The sequence below is a fragment of the Vitis vinifera genome, chromosome 4 (assembly GCF_030704535.1).
Source record: "Vitis vinifera cultivar Pinot Noir 40024 chromosome 4, ASM3070453v1".
NCBI classification, from domain to species: Eukaryota; Viridiplantae; Streptophyta; class Magnoliopsida; order Vitales; family Vitaceae; genus Vitis; species Vitis vinifera.
In genome coordinates, this window is record NC_081808.1 from 16,138,138 (window position 1) to 16,159,168 (window position 21,031).

At 36.1% G+C, this 21,031-nt stretch overlaps 1 protein-coding gene across 3 annotated transcripts; it reads left to right on the top strand.

Annotated features, from left to right (window-relative positions):
- The first annotated feature begins 1,668 nt into the window (after positions 1-1,668).
- LOC100244912 (probable UDP-N-acetylglucosamine--peptide N-acetylglucosaminyltransferase SEC) lies at positions 1,669-20,586 on the top strand. Of its 3 annotated transcripts, none has more exons than XM_010650652.3 (28): positions 1,669-2,047; positions 3,589-3,734; positions 3,954-4,052; positions 4,136-4,186; positions 4,973-5,089; positions 5,306-5,362; positions 6,245-6,364; positions 6,650-6,712; positions 6,806-6,884; positions 14,884-15,011; positions 15,115-15,168; positions 15,268-15,335; positions 15,426-15,528; positions 15,695-15,897; positions 16,008-16,104; positions 17,207-17,278; positions 17,404-17,480; positions 17,561-17,677; positions 17,754-17,838; positions 17,958-18,125; positions 18,383-18,493; positions 18,587-18,673; positions 18,852-18,979; positions 19,068-19,150; positions 19,332-19,437; positions 19,533-19,679; positions 20,027-20,147; positions 20,241-20,586. In XM_010650652.3, the coding sequence occupies exons 1-28, from the start codon at positions 1,870-1,872 to the stop codon at positions 20,352-20,354; spliced, it is 2,979 nt and encodes a 992-aa protein (XP_010648954.1). In that variant the 5' UTR covers positions 1,669-1,869; the 3' UTR covers positions 20,355-20,586. The 3 variants fall into 3 exon arrangements, with proteins under 3 accessions (XP_010648954.1, XP_010648955.1, XP_002270163.1); XM_010650653.3 differs by having other exon boundaries at positions 14,887-15,011; XM_002270127.5 differs by having other exon boundaries at positions 14,902-15,011.
- The last annotated feature ends 445 nt before the right edge of the window (positions 20,587-21,031 follow it).

Below are 21,031 nucleotides of genomic sequence, written 5' to 3' on the forward strand. Positions count from 1 at the left end.
CTGAAACCCACAAACAACCCAAACTCAAAAATAAAATAAAAATAAATAAATAAATAAACACGGTGCAAATCAACATGAGGATTTTACCTCATTTCAATCTCAAAATCAAGAAAAGTGGCAATCACATGACTAAGGAGGTACAAGATCGATGCTTGTTGGAGTGGGACAACGATGATCAGAGGTGGTGTCAGTGATGAAGGGCGGTGAACCTGTTGCAACGACTGTGCCAATCTAGGATGAAAAGGGGTCATTGGATGGGAAAGTGATGTTTTTGCAAAGGGTGGTAATGTTGGTCATGAGAGGGAAAAAGAAAATAATAGGGAAGGAATAAAAGAAAGAAAATGAGATGAAGGAAGAAAGGGAAGGAGAATGAGGCACCGATTGTGGATATGAACAATTCCTCTGGACATGGGAGAAACGAGAAAAAAAGAAGTGGCTTAGGAAGAGAGGATGGAACGACTATGATAGTGGAAGAAGAGAAAGGGGACTTAGGGTGGTTTAAATGAAGGGTTAGGATTAATCAAAATAAATGAAGGCCCTAGATTCAGTTCCACGTATGGGGTATAGAAAATTGGACCAAAAATAAAAAAAGAATCAGACATATTTGGGGCTGTACAATGAGTTAAGGTCAAGGAATAAGACTAAAAATTTAGTTTAAGAAAGAGATTTGCGTATTAAAAAATATTATTAGAATTTTATTGAGTAGTCAAAAGCTTGGCTTTGCTCATGAGTGGTTTACTGGTTTATATATTTTGTATAAAATAAATATTTTATTAAATGGATGAGTGAGTTGAGCTTTGACTTCAACAAACATTATTTTTTGACCTTTATCGCATACCTTTGGTCCCTTTAAAGGGTAAATAAAATATTAAGAATATATAGAGAAAATAAAAAATAAAAAATAAAATAAAATAAAATTATGTCATGTCAAAGTGATACTTTTGTTGTATCATGTATGAGATCCATGCATTTTTGTTGTACTCTATTAATGCATCATTTCGGTGATGCTAATATAGCTTTTTATGATTTATCCAAAATACAAACATTCTAATAACCAAAACATGAATAATAATATTAATATAGGATTAATAATATCAATAATAATTTAGAAATAATCATAATCACATGTATAATATTAATATAAATAATAATACTTTGGTGGCTAATAACGATATTATGAATAAATACGATATTAATAACATGGATAATATTATTTATAATAGTGTTAATAATAATAATAATAATAATCTTTGAATAGGTGGTAACATTATCAACAAATATGCAAATTTTTAAAAAGGATTTTATGAAAAAAAATTCTCTTCTTAATTGATCATATATTTGTAACTAATTATGTTAAGGAGAATTTAAATTTTTTATTCCTTTCAATATTGGAATTGAGACTTATACGCACGTGTCGTAAACAAAAACAAAAGTCCAAATTGTAGTGAAAGCCAAAAACCGACAGCACAGTATATACTTAGCTACCTCCACGTGGCCTATTAACAATCCTCTATCCAGCTGGATTCCTCTAGACGTGTCCACCACCACAGGCACACCTACACATTCCACCTACTAAATCGCCACCTTTCTGCCCCATGTAAACGGCTGAGATCGTGCCACGTCAAAAGAGAGACTCCACCAATATATGAAGCCGCGCACCCAACAGAAAGTTCAATCTCTCCGTTAAGACAGTGAAGAGGAAATACAGAAGAGACAGAGACGAAGGAAAAAGAGGGAAAATCTGGGGTGTTTGAGCCCTAGAATTCTGTGATCTTCTCGATCGCTCTTGAATTTGTCTACCAAATCGGCGGTTCTTCTCCGATCTGATGCTCTTGATCGGAATCTCTGCTGTCTGATCGAATTGGGAAGATGATGATTTCGCTGCAGAACGATGCTCGCAACCACCACCAGTTGTCGCAGCAGCTGGTGGGTGGGATGTCTAGGGTTTCCTTGAATTCGGATCACCGCGATGAAGCCCCATCCGTGTATGTTGTGAAGCCGGAGGCTTCGCTGAGTCTCAAGCCTTTCAAGACCGAAGCTCATGAAGGTTCTTTTGGTTTTTCTTTCTTCTTTCTTCTTTCTTTTTCTTTTTCTTTGAGTTGTTATGAATGATCTCAATTGCATCAGTGTTGGTTAGTTCTGCGGTGTTTCGATGCCAAAATGTTTTTGATGAGTCTTTGTGAGTGGTTATTATGCTAAAGTTTTTAACTTTTATCGGTTCTCTTAGAAATTCGACATTTGATAATTTCTTTTGAGTTTCCGTTAGTGGTTTTTGGATGTAAAAGTTTTAGACTTTTTCTTTTTCGGAAAATTAAAACTTTGCCTCAAGTTTTCGGTTTTGATTATTTTTTTAGATATTTGTTTTAAGGTTATTTTTAAAGTTTTTCTTTTCTAAATGATCGTCATTTTTCGGTTTTATTTATTTATCAATTTTTTTTGTGAAGTTCCAAGTTTCATCCTTGCTCTTCAGTTTTGATTATTTTTTTTTCCATGCCAAGGTTTTAAAATTTTATCTTCAACATTCAGCTTTGATGAGTTCTTCTGATGCAAAACTTTTATAATGTTTTTGGGTTTTCTGTTATTGAACATTAATATTCAAGTTTTAGTTTTTGTTAGTTTTTTAATGCTAAAGTGTTAAATTTTTTTAGCGGTTTTCTTTCAGTTTTCAGTTTAATGATAGGAAAAGCTGATATATTACAGATTATCTCATAAAAAAAATTAGTTTTTTAATGCCAATGATTACCTTGGTGTGTTCGGATGTTTCATGGAAATTAACTATACAATTACGGAGGGCAGTGTTCGAAATGAAAATTCAAATGATTTTCAGGTGCCTGATTGCTAAAAATTTGAACCGTCATTTTTAAACTTCTTAATTTTGAGTTTGAAAGTCGGACCTTGCAGCCAAAAGGATCTTTCTCTCCATGTAAAATGTTCGTTGTCTTTCTTGGTGAAATGGCCTAATATGATTTTTAACAATATTGGGAAAATCTTCATTCTTCAATGTATAAATTCAAAAGAACTATGTATGCGTCATTGTCAAATGTGTATCTTAGGATGAGCATATTTATTTTTATTACAACCAAATGTGCTGGCATGATACTAACCCATGATGATCAAGACAGAAAAAGGAGAACGGAAGGGAAAATAGGGGGAGGGGGAGGGGGCAGGTTGGAATTGGGCTAGTTTTCTTATGAAATCTGTTTGAGTCATCGTTTCACACTTAAATCATCATTTATGATGATGACAGCCTTTAAATGTAATGGCTTATTATGATGTTGTGTTTGTCTTGTAAAAAACTGTATAGTATGGTGCTGTCTTTCCCTTTTTTTCATCATGTTAATTTGATTTGCTGGGAAATCCTGTAACGGTTGTGTTGGTATCGGTATCGATATCAATGCATTTATAATGTACTAATAGTTTAATTGGAATTGATGAAAGCTTATCTGCCTGATATTTCAAAACTCCATTTTCAACTTGCAGCGATTGATGATCTATTGCTTATTTGGTTCTTGTGGTTTTATAGAAAATGATTGATTCTATGATTTATTATAACTGAATCTCATGCTATGGAATCTTTGCATGTTGTAGTTGACGAAGACATGCTGTTGGCACTTGCTCATCAGTCATATAAGGCTGGCAACTATAAACAGTCATTAGATCACTGCAATGCTGTTTATGAGAGAAATTCCCTAAGGACTGATAATCTTCTCCTTATGGGTGCAATTTACTATCAGGTTTTATTTATTTGAATGAAATGTTTATTATGTTGATTTGTGTTACATTCTATTGCTTGGTTGGTCTTATACTTCTTTGAGGAATACATTGCTACATATTTTTCCTGATATAAATTGTTATTTGTTTATTTTCGAGTCCTATTACCCAGTTGGGTCTTAAATTGCTCTGTTATTTGTTCTGGAAGTCCAAATTGAGCATGCTTTTCTGTTTATTTGCAGTTGCACGATTTTGACATGTGTATTGCAAGAAATGAAGAAGCTCTTCAAATTGATCCTCGCTTTGCTGAGTGCTATGGCAATATGGCAAATGCATGGAAGGTAATTATTAGGATTACTGAATTGGTTGAACTTCTCATCCATTTTGTATTGATTTCTTTCTTCTTTTTCCTCCTCGAATGCAGGAGAAGGGCAATGTTGATCTTGCAATTCGCTACTATTTGATCGCTATTGAGGTTTGTGTGCACTTATGACCCTTGTTTCTTATTAAGTGTTCTATTTTCAATTTATTCTAGTTTTCCCTTGGACAAATTTGTAAAATATTATTGGATATTAATTGTTTTTGTATTGTTAGTGATGATGATAATGTGGATTTAGTTTGGAGAGATAAAAACACCTTCAGAAGATGATGACTAATACAACCTTAGTGTGACAGCAGGGATGCACTTGCTCACTTTTCCCCTTTTGAGGACAATTAATGCCAAAAGAATAACATGCAGTTGAAATCTATTTTATTATTTTGTATTATATTTTTTATTCTTTGAGAATAATATATGAATGTGTATATTTTCTTTTATATTTCTAAATTTTAAATAGGGCCTTTATGGTATGCCTGATATTTGGAGAGGGCGTAGTGGAATTGGAATGACTGAAAACCTATATTTGACTACCCCCTCTTTCATCATTTAATGAATTGTTTGGTTCATACAAACGATTAAAATTTGACTTTGTTTAGTTCTTGGAGAAGAATTGTAATACTAGTGTCACATTAATGAGGTTTTCTCTGCTATGAGCTTTCTAGATTTGAACTTTTAACTTTGTAGTAATGGTAAAACCATGATACTTTCTAATCTTTGCCTGCTTTCTCAATGTTTGGCCACTAATATGACTTATGTGACACAAAGTCACTTCAATTTTTGAGTCATCTTCATCTTTTGATTGGACTTTGCTTGTGAGCAGCACCTTTTTTCTTTTGTTTTTTGTTAAGTGTTCATACCTGCTTTTTATTTACTCCATTGCAGCTTCGACCCAATTTCTGTGATGCATGGTCGAACTTAGCTAGTGCATACATGCGAAAAGGAAGGCTCAATGAGGCAGCTCAGTGTTGTCGACAAGCGCTTGCAATAAATCCTCTTTTGGTAGATCCTTATCTAGCTTTTTCTTTTTTCTTGTCTCCTTCATGCTTCTGTATTTCCCCCCGACAGACAAGGGAAAAAAAGAAGAGACATTTATATTTTGAAACTTGAAATTTCAATTTCCTTTTACATTTTTTTTTTCTTGGGAATTAAATGGAGCATAGTATTCTGGTTTGCATAAGATTTTCCTGTTAACCTTCTTCCTGTACATCGGCATAGGTTGATGCTCATAGCAACCTTGGGAACTTCATGAAAGCACAAGGTTTGATTCAAGAGGTAAGCCCAGTGAATGATTTATTTCCCTGTTCTCCTTAATATATCAAATGAAATTTTTGGTACTTAAGCTGTTGAGTTCTGGTGACTTAGGATGCTAATCTAGTTTATGGCTTCCTCAACAACCTTGCTTTATGAGTGAGATTGCTACGCTGCTGGATCTCTCTTTTTTCTGTAATTATTGCATTTTGAAAACTGATGTAGAATCTCAAGGCTGGTATTCCTTTAGGTCTCCTGTATATCCATTAAAAGATGACGCATAGCTCTTTTTTATGCATAGCTATAGGCAACCTATTTTAGCCATGTTTCTTTCTCTCATGTGTTCTCAGAAACCTGGTTTCACATGTTTTGGGTTTGTAGAAACAATAATATGGATGAGGGAAGAAGAAATCTTATGAAAAAACCGCTGGTATCCCTCCTCTACTTATCCTCTTAAATGTTGGAGGAGGAATGAATACATTAATGAAACATACTTACATGTAATCTGATGCCCTGGTCTGCTAGAATGATTCTACTAGATAATCACCTGATCTATACTCCACTCATATGAGTGGGTTTAGAAATCATGGAAAGATCTTTAATCCACTGGAAGGGATGTCTATCGAAATAACTCGGTACTCTTTCACTGTAGTGGGCTTAGAAATCAGGGAAAGATCCTTGATCCACTGGAAGAGATTTCTTTCCATATTTAGATATTTATATATTTGTACTTCTCCTTTGTTGTTAAAATACTGATGCGAGTAATTCATGTGTGGAACTGTGTCTGGATTCACGGTTCGATACAGATAGCACGTTATCTGCAAGCCAGGGCTCAGATGATGATTGGTCTTGTTGTAACTTCCATCTCCCAGACTCCAAATTGTCAGAATCTAATGTTTTGTGCAGGCATACAGTTGCTACATTGAGGCGTTACGTATACAACCAAGTTTTGCTATTGCATGGTCAAATCTTGCTGGTCTTTTCATGGAGTCTGGTGATCTTACCAGAGCCCTTCAATATTATAAGGTATTTTCTACTTAATGCTGTCCTGATCATTGTTGATGGTTTCTTTTTTTTCTTTAAACATGTCTTTTACTGTTTATTCTAAAAGGCACTATGATTATTTTAGTTTTATATTTTTTTCTCAATTTCTTATTGTTGATATCTGATTTTACATGAATATTTTTAATGCTGTTGAATTGTTTTTGTGTATCCTTTTTTAGATTTGCCTGTATCAACCTGCTTGCAAAGCTCTAATGAATGTGTATTCTCTCTCTCTCTCTCTCTCTCTCTCTCTCTCTCTTTCTTCAGGAAGCTGTAAAACTCAAGCCCACATTTGCTGATGCCTACCTAAACCTTGGAAATGTTTATAAGGTAAGCTGTCATGCCTTGTGCCATAAGGTTCGGTAGCTGGAAGTGCCTGGACTGGTATCAGGAAAAACAAGAAATTTATTTTGCCTTTTCCAGGCTTTGGGAATGCCTCAAGAGGCTATTGTGTGTTACCAACGTGCTCTTCAGACTCGACCAGAGTATGCTATGGCTTATGGTGAGCATTAATTGTATTATATGCTTGTAGTGACATTACAACTCATTCTTGGCAGTTTAATTTTTTTCCTTGAGCTTTATGATGTTCTTCCAGATGGCCATGTACTTTGTTAGTTATTGATGGCATCTAAATTTTGATGTGTGCCCCCTCCTACCCCCCCGCCTCCCCCGTTGTGTGCCCCTCCCTGGTTGTCTCATTCAGGTATAGGATTAGTTTCGCTATCTATGCTCTGATCTTCTATATGGCAACCTGATGATGCTACTTTACTAATATTTTTGTTGCCAAGTTGTCTGACTTTTATGAGTCCTCTTATTCAGGTCTAGGATTAGATTCACTATCTATGCTCTGATCTTCTATATGGCAACTTGATGATGCTGCTTTACCAATATTTCTGTTGCCAAGTTGTCTGACTTTATGAGTCCAAATCAGATTGTAAAATAATACACATGTTGGGAGTAAGCAGTGCACAAAAAAGCGATGTGCACGAAACTTACAATCTTAAACTAATGAATTCCCACACTATCTACAAAATCCAAAAATAATTTCGAGGGGAGTCCACATCCCAGCTTGACTACAAACTCAAATTCATAAGAAGCAGTTTTTCAGTTCTGTGTAAGATTGCTCCACTCTCTCAAATGTTCTGTCACAATTTTCCATTGATCCGAAAAATACATTGCAGAATCAACCTCCAAACAACTTTGCCTTTGATTTCAACAAAAGAACCCTATCTACTAAGAAGGACATCTCTAATTGAATGGGGAAGTCCCCATGACATGTTCAATGAAGAGAACACCATGGATCATGCCAGAAAGCCCATTTGAAATGATTGAGGGCATGGGCTGAATATTCAACCTCTTCTTTGCCAAGATAATACCTATTAACCAAACTCCAGCCTTTCTTCATGGGTTGGCTCAAAGTCAGAAATTTTTCCCTAAGTTGCTTCCCATGCAAAGGAGTCAGCTGTGGAAGGCCCTTCCTTTAGGATTCCAAATTAAGTTTAGCTTGAAAAAGCAGGACGATCACTTGAGGCTAGAGATGAATAGTATGATTTGATAGGAAGGATTCTCTTTTATCCGCCTTACACACTTGCTTGAGCTCCAAATGTTAGAGATAAAAAAAGAGTTAGTTTAGGATCAAACAACAAAATTCCACCATTAGTCTACTCTAAAAAGTTTCTTGTAAATGTAAGATTCTAATCATTCTCATATAAGGAAGCTGCCACCAAGCATTATTTTGTACTCTTGGAATAAAAATAATGATCCTAATGGGAGTACTATTCAGCAAGATAGTTTCACAATTTTAGCATTTCATAGTTTTAATAGGAGTTTATTTTTCATTTTATTCAAATTGTTTTAGTAGTTCATCATTTAGTCAATTTCCTTTGTTTGAGTTTCTAATTTGATTAGTGATTCGCTTGAATTCCCAGCCGGGTCTTTTAATCAAAAACATTTATAAAACCTATGACCTTATACTGGCGTAGCAAAGCTACTATAGTATAGCAGTTCTAGGGTCGAACTCAGGGATGGGTTTTCACTCTATCAGTGACAGACTCTAAATTAGAAATTGATTCTGATGATTTCCTTTAGCACAAACTTGAAATTTAAAAGAAAATAAAATTGTTTTGAAAGTGGTGATTTAAACTAAACTCACATAGAACTAAGTAAAAAGTGTAAGAAAGAAAGTCTCCCGGAGCTGAAGGTTGCTAGGTTCAAGTGCCAGATGCAAAGTGGAAAATTCCGGATTTTTCTCCTCACATTGGGGATTTAACCTATAGTTATTTCTCGAACCGGTATAGGTTTGACAATGAAGTTTTAATTCATAAAAAGTCACTAGAGATGGTAGTCAAGGTCCATTAATGGCTTAAGACACTATGGGCTATCACCTTGAATCACTTTCCAATGGCTCGTACATGATAACTAATGGACTGATATGGATCTAACAATAAGCATCCACAGAGACCTTAAGCTTACCATGTATTGGCCAGTCAAAGTGATCCTAAGGGATTTAAGGCAAAACCTTGGCTTTAAAAACCATTTATGGACTCCAACTACCTGAATTTAATGCACGGAAACTTCCACCTTTTAATCTGGACTTTTCACCTAGCTTCCTTTACTCCAAGAAACTAAATGTTTAGCCTCTCATCCTCTGGGAAAACATCCTCAGAGGGTGTTTGGCTTGCAAGAAAATAGAAAATAGAAGAGAGAAAATAAACAAAAGAGATCTCTGTATAACAAAGTTACATAAGTTGGTCTCCTGGAGAAAAGCTCCCCGAAAGATCCATTTTCAATGATTACAAGAGAATTTATATAGGAAGGTAATTTTACCCTTCCTTGGATACTTCCTAGCTAAGGAATTACATGAGTGGTTGAATACAAGGAGAAAATGGAAATTTAGATACAAAAATATCAGAAGAAAAAGAGTCGGCAAAAATATCCAATTTTCGCACGCTGGAGTTCCAATTTCGTACCTTGATTTGAGGTGTGCGAAATTCTCGCATAGTGGACTGAGGAATTCGCACCTTGCACAGTGGTGTGCGAAATTGTCCCTCAGCTTGATGCAGTTGTCTTCCGAAGGCCATATCTTTCTCATTTCAGCTCCAAATCGTACATGGTTTGAACCGTTGGATTCTTGACTTTCTGAGCTTTGAAATGGTATATAGAATGTAAAAAATGGACTTCGGGAAGTGCTCCAAAAGTGCGATGAAAGACTGCAGCTGTGTCCCCTGTTTTCATCCCCTGTTTTCCTCTTCTCCATTGCTTCTTCCTTGTATACTTTGAACCACTAAGGCAAAGGATTATGAGGCTCCATAGCTTGATTTCTTCATAAATTTAAGTTTCAAAAGCTTTGCCCTGAACTATAAATAGCTCTCCCTCATTCTTAAATTGCTTTGGTGAGCATAAAGTTATCAAAAAGCACCAAAACTTAACACAATTGTTAGAAACGATTGCAAGGGCTCCTAACATGCTAATTGGGTTAAAAGGTAATAATTACTACTCAATGGTGTTTAAAAGAGCTAATTACAAGCTACAAAATAGCATGTTTTGAGTAGTAATCAATTAGGAAAAGGAATTATATTCCTACTAAATTTAGATGAAGGTTCTATGCCTTTAATTGATTTTTGTTGATTATTGAGATTTTTGCTGAGGGAGAGTAGTTTTCTATGTTCTTTCTTGCTGGCTCTACCTTTTGGTGCCTGTTATATGTCCTATGTACTTTGGTGTGCTATTTCTTTTGGTGTTTTTTTATATAATATAATCTCACTTTATTTGCGTATTAAAAAAATATCCGGCTATATCTAGTCTTTGGTCTTATTAGTAAGAGGAATTTTATGAGTTTATACAAATCTATGTGGTCTTTCAATCTTATCATGAGAATTTATTGAGAATCTAGTACCTATATAGCTTCTCAAAGGTGTAATTGCCTTTCTAGATAAATGCTAGGAACCTATTGTGATTGCCAAGGATCTATTTCATTCATTCTTTTGAGATGGGGTGGAGGAGAGGTTTTGGAAGAGGCTTGCCATGTGGAAAAGACAATTTATTTTAGAGGGAGGATCACCCTCATCTGGAGCACTTTGTCAAGTATGCCCATATACTTCATGTCTCTATTGTGTATGCCACGTGTGGTTAGATTGAGACTAGAGAAATTAAAAAGAGACTTTCTTTGGGGTGGGGGTGGGGGTGGGATGGAGAACAAGCCTCATCTTGTAAAGTGGGAGATTGTTTGTTCAAATAAAAGGAAGGGTTTGTCTAAACTCAATAGAGCCCTTTTGGGTAAATGGAGTTGGCGCTTTGTGGAAGAAAGGGGGACTCTTTGGAAACAAGTGATCAGTAGGAAGTATGGGATAGAAGAAGGGGGGTGGTGTACCCGAGAAGTAATGGAGGGGTCTGGTGTGGGGTATTGGAAAGAAATTAGGAAGGAATGGTCTTTAATGAAAAACAATTTTGTTTTCTCCATGGGAGATGGTGGAAGAGTGAGATTTTGGGAGGAAAGGTGGTGTGGTGACAATGCTTTAAGTCTTTCTTTCCCTTAAATGTTTGCTTTGGCAGCATCAAAAGAGACGTAGGTGGCAGAGGTTTGGGATGCTTTAGGGGAGTAGCGGGGTTGGAATCCATGTTTTTCTAGGCCATTTAATGATTGGGAGATGGAGATGGTGGAGAGATTCCTTTTCTCCTTACAAGGGAAGAAGGTGGACACTAACATGGAGGATAGGGTTGGTGGAAAGAGGCTAAGGATGATATTTTTTCTGTTAAATCCTTTTATAGTGCTTTGGAGGGCAGCAGTTCAATCCCGTTTCCGAACAGCCCTTGTGCTCCTTCTAAGGTTAGTTTTTTGCTTGGGAGCCTTCATGGGATAAAGTTTTAACTTTGGATCAACTAAAGAAGAGGGGCTGGTCACTCCCAAATAGATGTTTCCTTTGTTGTGCTGCTGAAGAGTCTATTGATCACCTTCTAATTCACTGCACCAAGGCTAAGGTTTTGTGGGACTTCTTGTTTACCTTTTTTAGTGTGCTGTGGGTTCTTCCTTCGTCAGTTAAAGAGGTCCTTCTTGGGTGGCATGGCTCATTTGTGGACAAGAAGCGAAGAAAGGTTTGGAGAGCAGCCCCCTTATGTCACTTTTGGATGGTTTGGAAGGAAAGAAATAGGATTGCTTTTGAAAATGAGGAGTTTTTGATTCAAAGGTTGAAATATTCTTTTGTTTGTAATTTTTTGGTCTTGGGCTAAGTCGTGTATAGATGAAGGGCCTAATTCTTTAATCAACATTTTTTGATTGGTTGGCCTTTAGATGAGGGCGGGTGGGTTTTTTTGTTCCCCTCTCTCTTTTGTTTTTGCCTATAGGCGCCTGTTGTATACCCCTTGTATGCTTTGGATTGGCCGTTGGGCGCCTTGTTCATATTAATATATCCTTCTTATGTGCCTTTGCCTACCAAAAAAATAAAAATAAAAATTTCATTCATTCTTTTTTTTTTTTTTTTTTCATTTCATTGTGATTGCTTAGGTGTTGTTACCTACGACCATGTTGTGATTGTCAAGGGCTATCTTTCTTCTCTTTTGTTTCCATTGCTTTTGTTTTCTTTGATCTTTCATCCCCTAGTGTTGTTACCTAGTCTTTGTGTTTTTGTCCTTTTTAGCCTTTGGTGGGCATGAAATGCATGCACCATGTGTAAATGGTTGTGCCTTTTGCTTAGGCCTCATTAATATATATTCTCTATTTGCCTATCAAAAAATATATATAAAAGCAAAAAAAGAAACCTTGCTATAAATCTAAAGATTGTGAATCAGATCCTTTAAGGAATCCTCTTTATGCCAAGGCCCATGCCACAGTTGACTATTAGGCTATCACCAGATTTGCAATAGCAAATTCAGTAGGGTACCACTCTTCATTTCCCAATACTTCTGTAATTTCAAATTTCTACAAAAATTATCATTCTTGGAAGTGAATCTTCAAAGCCACTTCCAAAAAAGTTATAGTGACAGGCCCATAACTTCTAATCCCTAAACGTCTAGAATCCTTATCAGCAAAAGCAATTGGTCACATAAGTAGATGAGTTTTTCTTCTCAAGAAAACCTGTCCCTCTGAAAATTTCTTTGAACTCCTTCCAACCTATCTCCACCTTTGTAGGGATCACAAATGCTATAGGAAATAAACCAGAAGGCTATATATTGTGCTTATCAACAAAGTTAGCCTTCCTCTTGGAAAGATACTAAAAGTTCCACGAAGCCAACCTTCTCAAGGAAAACAATTGACAGTTCCTTGAAGCCAACCATCCCTTCAATTTTTCCTTATGTGAATCCCCCATTCATGCTGACTTGAACTAAGCACCTAACAGCATACCCAAATAGTTGGTAAGGAGGCTGTGTGATGCAATCACACTTTGAACTCACATAAGGGTTCCTAGGCAATCATACCTAGAGTTTCTTAAACACTTACCGTTAGGAAGAAGACAATCACACCTTTGTTCTCCATTGGAAGACCACATATACGACTCTTTTTCCTAGTAGGACAACTTTTTTAATTCCTTTTTTTTTTTTCTTACAAAAATATGAATGGGTGTAGGAAATATATCTTTTGGAATTTAAAAGAAATAGAAACTTTTCTAATACAAGAAGAAGACTAAAAGAGAGATAAACTTGGCTAAAAGTTGGTCACAGAATTAAGTAGAATCTTACCAAACTATAATAGGATCTTTACCAAATTAAAATAGAAACTTAACAAAGAGAGAATAGCACTCGATATCATTCAACTTGATTGGTTTCCAATATGTAGATAAAGAAGAGGATCATTGCCAATGTATTTTTGGAGAAGGATTCTCTTCCTCTGTTTTGATCAGATTTTGTAATTGTGGGAAGGATTTCTCATCCTTCTTTTGTACTTTTAATCCTCTTTAATGAAAATGTTGTGTTTCTGATTAAAAGAAAAAAACTCCTTAACAAGCCAAAATAGAAGCTTATTGAATTAACCATGGTAAGTTCCAAGAGGATCTTAAGTACTCATCATTAGTCTCCTGAATTAAGGTTGGGCATTGGATCCAACCTTTCCCCTTCTCTCTCATAGGTCTTTAAAGGATATCTCCAACATTGTTCTTTATTTCCTCTAACTTGGAAGAAACTTAACCTTGAGTTTTGTTGACTTTCCTCAATCTAATGAAATTCAAAGCAAGTTTTTCCAGCCTTTCTTTCTTCATTGCCTGGTGCAAATGAATTGATTATGGATGAGGTTTATTTGCTTGGTATGGATCTTGTCTGTGACTTGCAAAGATTTTGACTCTTATCACTTGATCTTGTGCGCTTGTAGTGACCCTTCTTTCTGATAAAAGTTGGCTTCCACTCATATTTGTAGCCTACTTCGTCCAAATTCAGGCAACCACAAATGCACCAAAACCAACCTCAAAAGTAGGTTAACCTTTTTGTTTAGGTGACTTGCATGTTCCACTCCTCATTCAACTTAGCTATTGTACTAGTGGCTGCTGGAATTTCCTCAACTTCACAGCTTTGAGCAACACACTTCATATTCTTATAACCATGTTGCTCATTTGAAACTGCTCTCGGCTTTGTTAGTGTCTTGTTACATACTATAGTGTGTTGATCATTCTATGTTAGTGAGAACTTCTAGAAATGCTTCTATGCCTATCCAAAAAAGGCCTGAATCCTTGTTTTCTTTTGCTAGGTAAACATAATCATTGTCCTTATTCTCCCTTTCAAGCTCCTCAATACGGAAAAACAAAGGTTTCTCTAGTTTCAATAGTATTCCTTGCATCTCTTCTTGATGCTTCTTCATTTGTTCCATATTCATAGTTTTCAAAGCAATGCCCTCTTCATTAAATGTGTAAAGAAAATGTATTAGCTTACCCATGCTGACACACATCTTGATTCTAAAGTCAAAGTTGACCAATTGGAAGATGTGCAATAGTTATAAGAATCATATTGCACCATATGAAATCATTATAGTAACGCCGATGAGAAGTAGAAATGAAACATTGCTTTGAATAGTAGTACCGTTGACCCATGATTCCTTGTATGGTTGAGGATGTGGCTATGTTGGAACTTCCTTTCAACAATTGCTTCGGAGGCTATATTCATGTTGCTCTCTCCATCAATGATTACATTAGAGCTTTACTCTCACAACGTAGGATAGTTTGAAATATAGAAGTATACTTCCAATCTTCACTGTCTTTTTATTTATTTATTTATTTTGGTTTTTTTCCCTGTAAAAATACATTTTATGATTGATAGAAAAGAAAAAGCTTCACTTGCTTCTTGAAGATTATCAACATTTAATATCCAATGTCACTCTATATTGACATTTTTAGGTTGGCCGGCCACTTTATGGTCATACCTTGTCATTTACATATGAAGTTGTAAATTTGTTTCATATTCTACTAAACTAATTCCTTCTTTCTGTTGTTATCTTTATTGTGTTATTATTTTTGATTTTTATTGAGCCCAACTATTCATAGACTATGGTATTGCACCATGTTTTTATATAATGTCATATGAAGCAGGTAATATGGCTGCAGGTAATATGGCTGGCACATATTACGAGCAAGGGCAGATGGATATGGCAATTGTCCATTATAAGCAAGCCATTGAGTGTGATTCAGGATTCTTGGAGGCTTACAATAATTTGGTGGGTTCTTGTTTATGCTGGACTTTTAAATTGAGCTATTATAATTTTCAGTTGTGAGTTTCTACTGACTTGAGATTGTTTTGGTTTGTTTTGCTATTAAAAGGGCAATGCATTGAAAGATGTGGGGAGAATAGATGAAGCAATCCAATGCTATCATGTAGGTTAATCATGTCTATTTTGTTTATCATTATTATTATTATTTTTTTAAAAAAAATTCTTCATTGATCTTCTTTTTTTTTCCCGTGGTTGTATGAAGCAATGCCTGGCTTTACAACCAAACCATCCACAGGCACTTACCAACCTTGGAAATATATATATGGAATGGTATGCTGTATTTTGATTTCCTGATTATTTGGTTTAATATGATCACATGATATTAAATGAGATCTGCATGTGGCGTTTTTGATCATGTAGGAACATGGTGGCAGCTGCTGCTACATATTATAAAGCAACATTGGCTGTAACAACAGGGTTGTCTGCTCCTTTCAGCAATCTTGCAATAATATATAAACAACAGGTTTTTATGGTTGCTTGAGCTTTTCCCACTGTCTAGTCTGATGCTTGTTTTTCCACTTGTTTGATGATAGGAAATGAGGCAGGTGCAGTACTCAAAAGTATGTTAAAATCATGCAACATTCTTATGGTGGTTCTGACTTGTCTTATCTTTATTATTTATATTGCAGGGGAATTATGCAGATGCCATATCCTGCTATAATGAAGTTCTCCGCATTGATCCTTTGGCAGCTGATGGGCTTGTCAATAGGGGCAACACTTTTAAGGAGATTGGCAGAGTAAGTGAAGCGATTCAGGACTATATACATGCTATCACCATCCGGCCAACTATGGCTGAAGCACATGCGAATTTGGCTTCAGCTTATAAAGACAGGTATATGTTAAACCTTTTTTGGCATGTGAGGTTATAATATGTTTTGGGTGATCAGACGTTTTCTTAATGGATTTGAAAATTTTGTGAGTTTGGGTTTGAATTTTTTGCAGTGGACATGTTGAGGCTGCCGTGAAGAGCTATAAACAGGCATTGGTTCTACGCCCTGACTTTCCAGAAGCAACTTGTAATCTTCTACACACATTACAGGTATTACCAAAATGTGATATTCTACTGGTGATGACATTTTGATGGATCCTATCTAGTTTATTGGTAATAACTAGTGGAAAGATTTCAGGATAAGTTTTGTTGGTTTATATTCATAGATAGATTGTAGATATTAAGTAGTAATGGTTGAGAGTGTATATTTATGAAAATTTATTTATCAATTTGAGCGTGACACTTGCTGATTTGAGTCAAAAGATCTCAGTTAGTAGAGGTATACATGAATGAAAACCCATACATGAATTCTCATTATAGGGGGGATTATTCATTTTCCTCTCTGTGTATGTGTTTGGCTAGCAAGCTTGCTTCTTCATGCCTGACATAACCTAGATACCCATACTATCCCTTGGTGATGTATCACTCTATAACTTATCTAAGACAGTTGTCTTCCCACTTTTGAGCATCTATAATACTGGTTTGTCACCAGTGACCTGAACCAGTGATTCTGTCATTCATTTTCCTGTGTATGCTATTTTTATTTTTTCCAACTGATTGTTCTGACACAATTCTCATTTCTCACGTTATTAGTGTGTGAGGTTCATATATAACCACAAATGTTCATGTAATGCATAGATTGCGTTTATGGTGTAGATGCTATTGGTCCATACATGGCTTTACTTTTGAAATACTTACTGTTAATATCAAGTTAGTGAATATTGCATGGTTTCAATATATAAGAAAACTATTATGCCTATATTCATATCTTTTATTTCTTATCTGTTTTGCCTCTGAAACCCCATTCATTTTTATGTCACTCCTCTATGATAAGAGAAATATGTGTTAGTTATATATGTGATGCACTTAATGCCCACTACTCCTTTGTACTCTTGAAAGCCATCTCTGGCGCATTGACCATTACTTCCTGCCGTATCTCTCAGAGTTTTCAAGTTTGGTGCATGGACTATGGATTCATGTTGTGTATCTCTATAATGCTCAAAATTTTCTTGTTTGAATATGTTTCCTCAAGTTCTGTATCAATTTTGGGTAGTTATGCCGACCCTGATAAATTGTTTTACCTAAAATTTGTTTCACGAACAGATGGGTTTCATTTGGTGATAACTCATTTAATTTGATAAACTTGTTCCAGTGTGTCTGCAGCTGGGAGGATCGGGAAAAAATGTTCATTGAAGTTGAGGGGATTATCAGGAGACAAATTAAGGTTCTGAATGGATTTGCACCAATTATCTTTCTTGATTTGTATCTTTAAATGATTTCAGATAGATTACTTCTGTATTTTTGGGTGGGATGAATTAATGCACTTATGTCATCATTCTCTCCTTTCAGATGTCAGTTCTTCCTAGCGTACAACCTTTTCATGCAATAGCATATCCAATTGATCCATTACTTGCTCTTGATATAAGGTTAGTTCTTTATCTTGGTACAATGTTTATAACAGCATATTGCTATAGTTTCTAACTCAAGGTCTTTTTTTGGTTTTAAGTCGAAAATATGCAGCGCACTGCTCCTTAATTGCATCTCGATATGCTCTTCCTTCCTTCAACCATCCAAATCCTGTTCCTGTGAAGAGTGAAGGTGGAAGTGGGAGGCTAAGGATTGGGTACTTATTGATGTCATATATAAATTATTTTATTTCACCTTTTCTGTATCTTATAATGATTTTTCTACCCTCGCAGATATTTAAGCAGTGATTTTGGTAATCACCCCTTGTCACACCTCATGGGTTCTGTATTTGGCATGCACAACAGAGAAAATGTTGAGGTTTGTAGATTTGAACTTTTTGACATTCCCAATCTAAGAATCTGATCTGACTTGCCATATGCATTGCTAGTATGCATTAGAATGTGAAAGCTTCTTTTTTTTTCTCATTTGTGTGTTAGGTGTTCTGTTACGCCTTGAGTCCAAATGATTCAACTGAATGGAGACAGCGCATTCAGTCAGAAGCTGAGCACTTTATAGATGTTTCTGCCATGTCATCTGATATGATTGCCAAACTGATCAATGAAGACAAGATACAGATCCTTATAAACCTCAATGGTTATACCAAGGTATATTATAATTTAATAGTTATTTATTAACAGTGTAAATAATTACATATCATCTTAGTTTTTGGCTTAGTATTTACTCTTTATTTATTTTGTTGGGGCATATATTTATGATATCAGTTACTAATGTTTACAGCTGCTCCTGATTTTAGCCTGTGAAATCTGTTTATGATGTTTCCATTTGTTGACCTTCTTAAAAAAGTATATGTGAGTTTTAAGTTTGGATGATCAAAGAATTCCTGGCATGTCTAATTATGCAGGGGGCTAGAAATGAAATATTTGCAATGCAGCCTGCACCTATTCAAGTTTCTTACATGGGTTTCCCTGGGACCACGGGTGCAAGTTACATAGATTACTTGGTCACTGATGAGGTGTGTATAAGAACCAAAATCAGAATGTTACATTGACTCATTTAATCCTTCTGTTTCTCTCTCTAATCTAAGAAGCTCGCTTCTTGTCTCCAGTTTGTGTCACCTTTGTGCTATGCACACATTTATTCGGAGAAGCTTGTTCATCTTCCTCACTGTTATTTTGTAAATGACTACAAACAGGTCAGGCTTCCTGAATATTAGCCTTGGTTTCTGATGTGTACTTCTCGTTTAATTGGTTATTTGAGGTGTTCTTTGTTGTGGTCTTTTTAAGGCACTATTAATATATCCTCTCATATTGCCTTTTAAAAAAAAAATTTAATTTGTTATACCTTAATTCCTTTTCATGGCTACTACACAGAAAAACCGGGATGTTTTAGATCCAAATTGTCAGCACAAGCGATCGGATTATGGTCTGCCGGAAGACAAGTTTATATTTGCATGCTTCAACCAATTGTACAAGATGGATCCTGAAATCTTTAATACTTGGTAATTTCTTGATAATTTTTTAGTCTGTTGATTTATGATGCTTCTACCCAATTTTGTTTCTCACTTTCAATCATCGTCTGTCTTTTAGGTGTAATATCCTGAAGCGTGTCCCAAACAGTGCTCTTTGGCTCCTCAGATTCCCTGCTGCTGGCGAAATGAGACTTAGATCATGTATGTGGAATGTTTTTACTAAATTTCTTACAAGCAGAGCCTCCTTTTTAGTGTAATTGATCTTGATATGAGTAATCCCTGTGTTGCTTTGCCAGCAAGGCTCAGTTTCTTTCTTAATTTTTATTTTCTATTATAATATTATTTTTATTCTATTGACCTTACTGGTTGTGGATCTATTCAGATGCTGTTGCTCAGGGTCTGCAGCCAGATCGAATTATTTTCACTGATGTTGCCATGAAACATGAACATATCAGGCGCAGTGCTTTAGCTGATCTATTCCTGGACACGTAAACTTTCATTTCCTTTTCTTTTCCAGTATTTCAAGGCTGTTGGTTTTTGTGTTCATATTGATGTTTGGGTTTTTTTTTGTCACCCTGTTCAGGCCTTTATGCAATGCGCACACCACTGGTACAGATATTCTGTGGGCTGGTTTACCAATGGTGACTTTGCCTCTTGAGAAGATGGCAACCAGGGTTGCTGGCTCACTTTGCCTTGCTACTGGACTGGGGGAGGAGATGATTGTCAGCAGGTAGGCACTCGGGTTTTCTACACCTATACATGTACATGCATGCATGGAAGGTAAAAAATCGGTCCTTGGTCATACTATGCATATACATCATACACACTCAAAAATCGGTCTTTAGTTTTGTTAGTGTCCCATGATCATTCACACAGGAAGTTTGATTCCAAATCTTGAAATAATATGCTCACTCTGTGGTAATAGCAAGTAGCAACCATGGCCTTTCCTAAATAGGGTTTAACTGCTTCATATGGGCCTGATTACGTGATGATTCTCATTGGAGCATATGGTTTTCTCAAGCTGTAATCCAGTGATTTTATGGTGTTGTATTTAGACTTTCTTATTGTTACCTACAGTATGAAGGAATACGAAGAGAAGGCTGTCTCTTTGGCCATGAATCGCCCGAAACTGCAGGCACTGACAAATAAACTCAAGGCAGTCCGGATGAGTTGCCCTCTGTTCGACACTGCACGTTGGGTGAGCTCACTCACTCTTTATCTCAATGCTCATTATTATTGCATTATTTGTAGCTAGGAAATGGTTGTTAATACAAGGTGTAAACAATTGCAGGTGAGGAATCTAGAAAGGGCGTATTTCAAGATGTGGAATGTCCATTGCTCAGGTTCTCGGCCGCAGCACTTTAAAGTTGCTGAGAATGATGTAGACTTCCCTTGTGACAGATAGGCAGGAGGGGGAGACGCGGGATTGTAGATAAAATCAACGAGAAAAATACAGAGGTTACATTAAGATGCTGAGATTAATTAGGGATTCAATGGTGGCGTGTGTTTGTGATGAGAACCAACCATGGTGATGGATCTCTGGATTTCTCTTCTGGAAAAAAGAGAAAAAAAAATCTCTGAATTTAACCATTTAAAACAATTGGATGAATCTCAGGTAAGGTGCACGAATTGATTGATTTTGAGCCTCCCAATTTTGTGTTCTTGGGTGTTGCCTTTTCAATACTGCAGGAGTTCAAAGTTCCCTTCCCGCATTAGCAAAAATCGAGACGTGCCATGACTGAATCAGTTATCTTTTGCTATACTTGTAATGATTTTGACAGCTGAGACGCTTGAAATGAAGGTGGCAAGCCCAGATGCCAACCCTTATAAAAGCATAAAAGCTCCAGTTTCCAGGAAAAACGCCGGGAAGATGATAAACCCAGAACCTGGAACCCAAAACAAGTACTGATACATGATGAAAACGCCTTGACTTTCACCAGCAAAGGTACCTGTGATCAGTGATTGAATGTTACATGTCATGTCTATCGCTCGATGGACGATATGGTACAGTTGCCCAGTGTATATTAATAATCATCATAAAGTCATGAGAAAGATTGTCAGCAGCATGTATCTCAAATAATA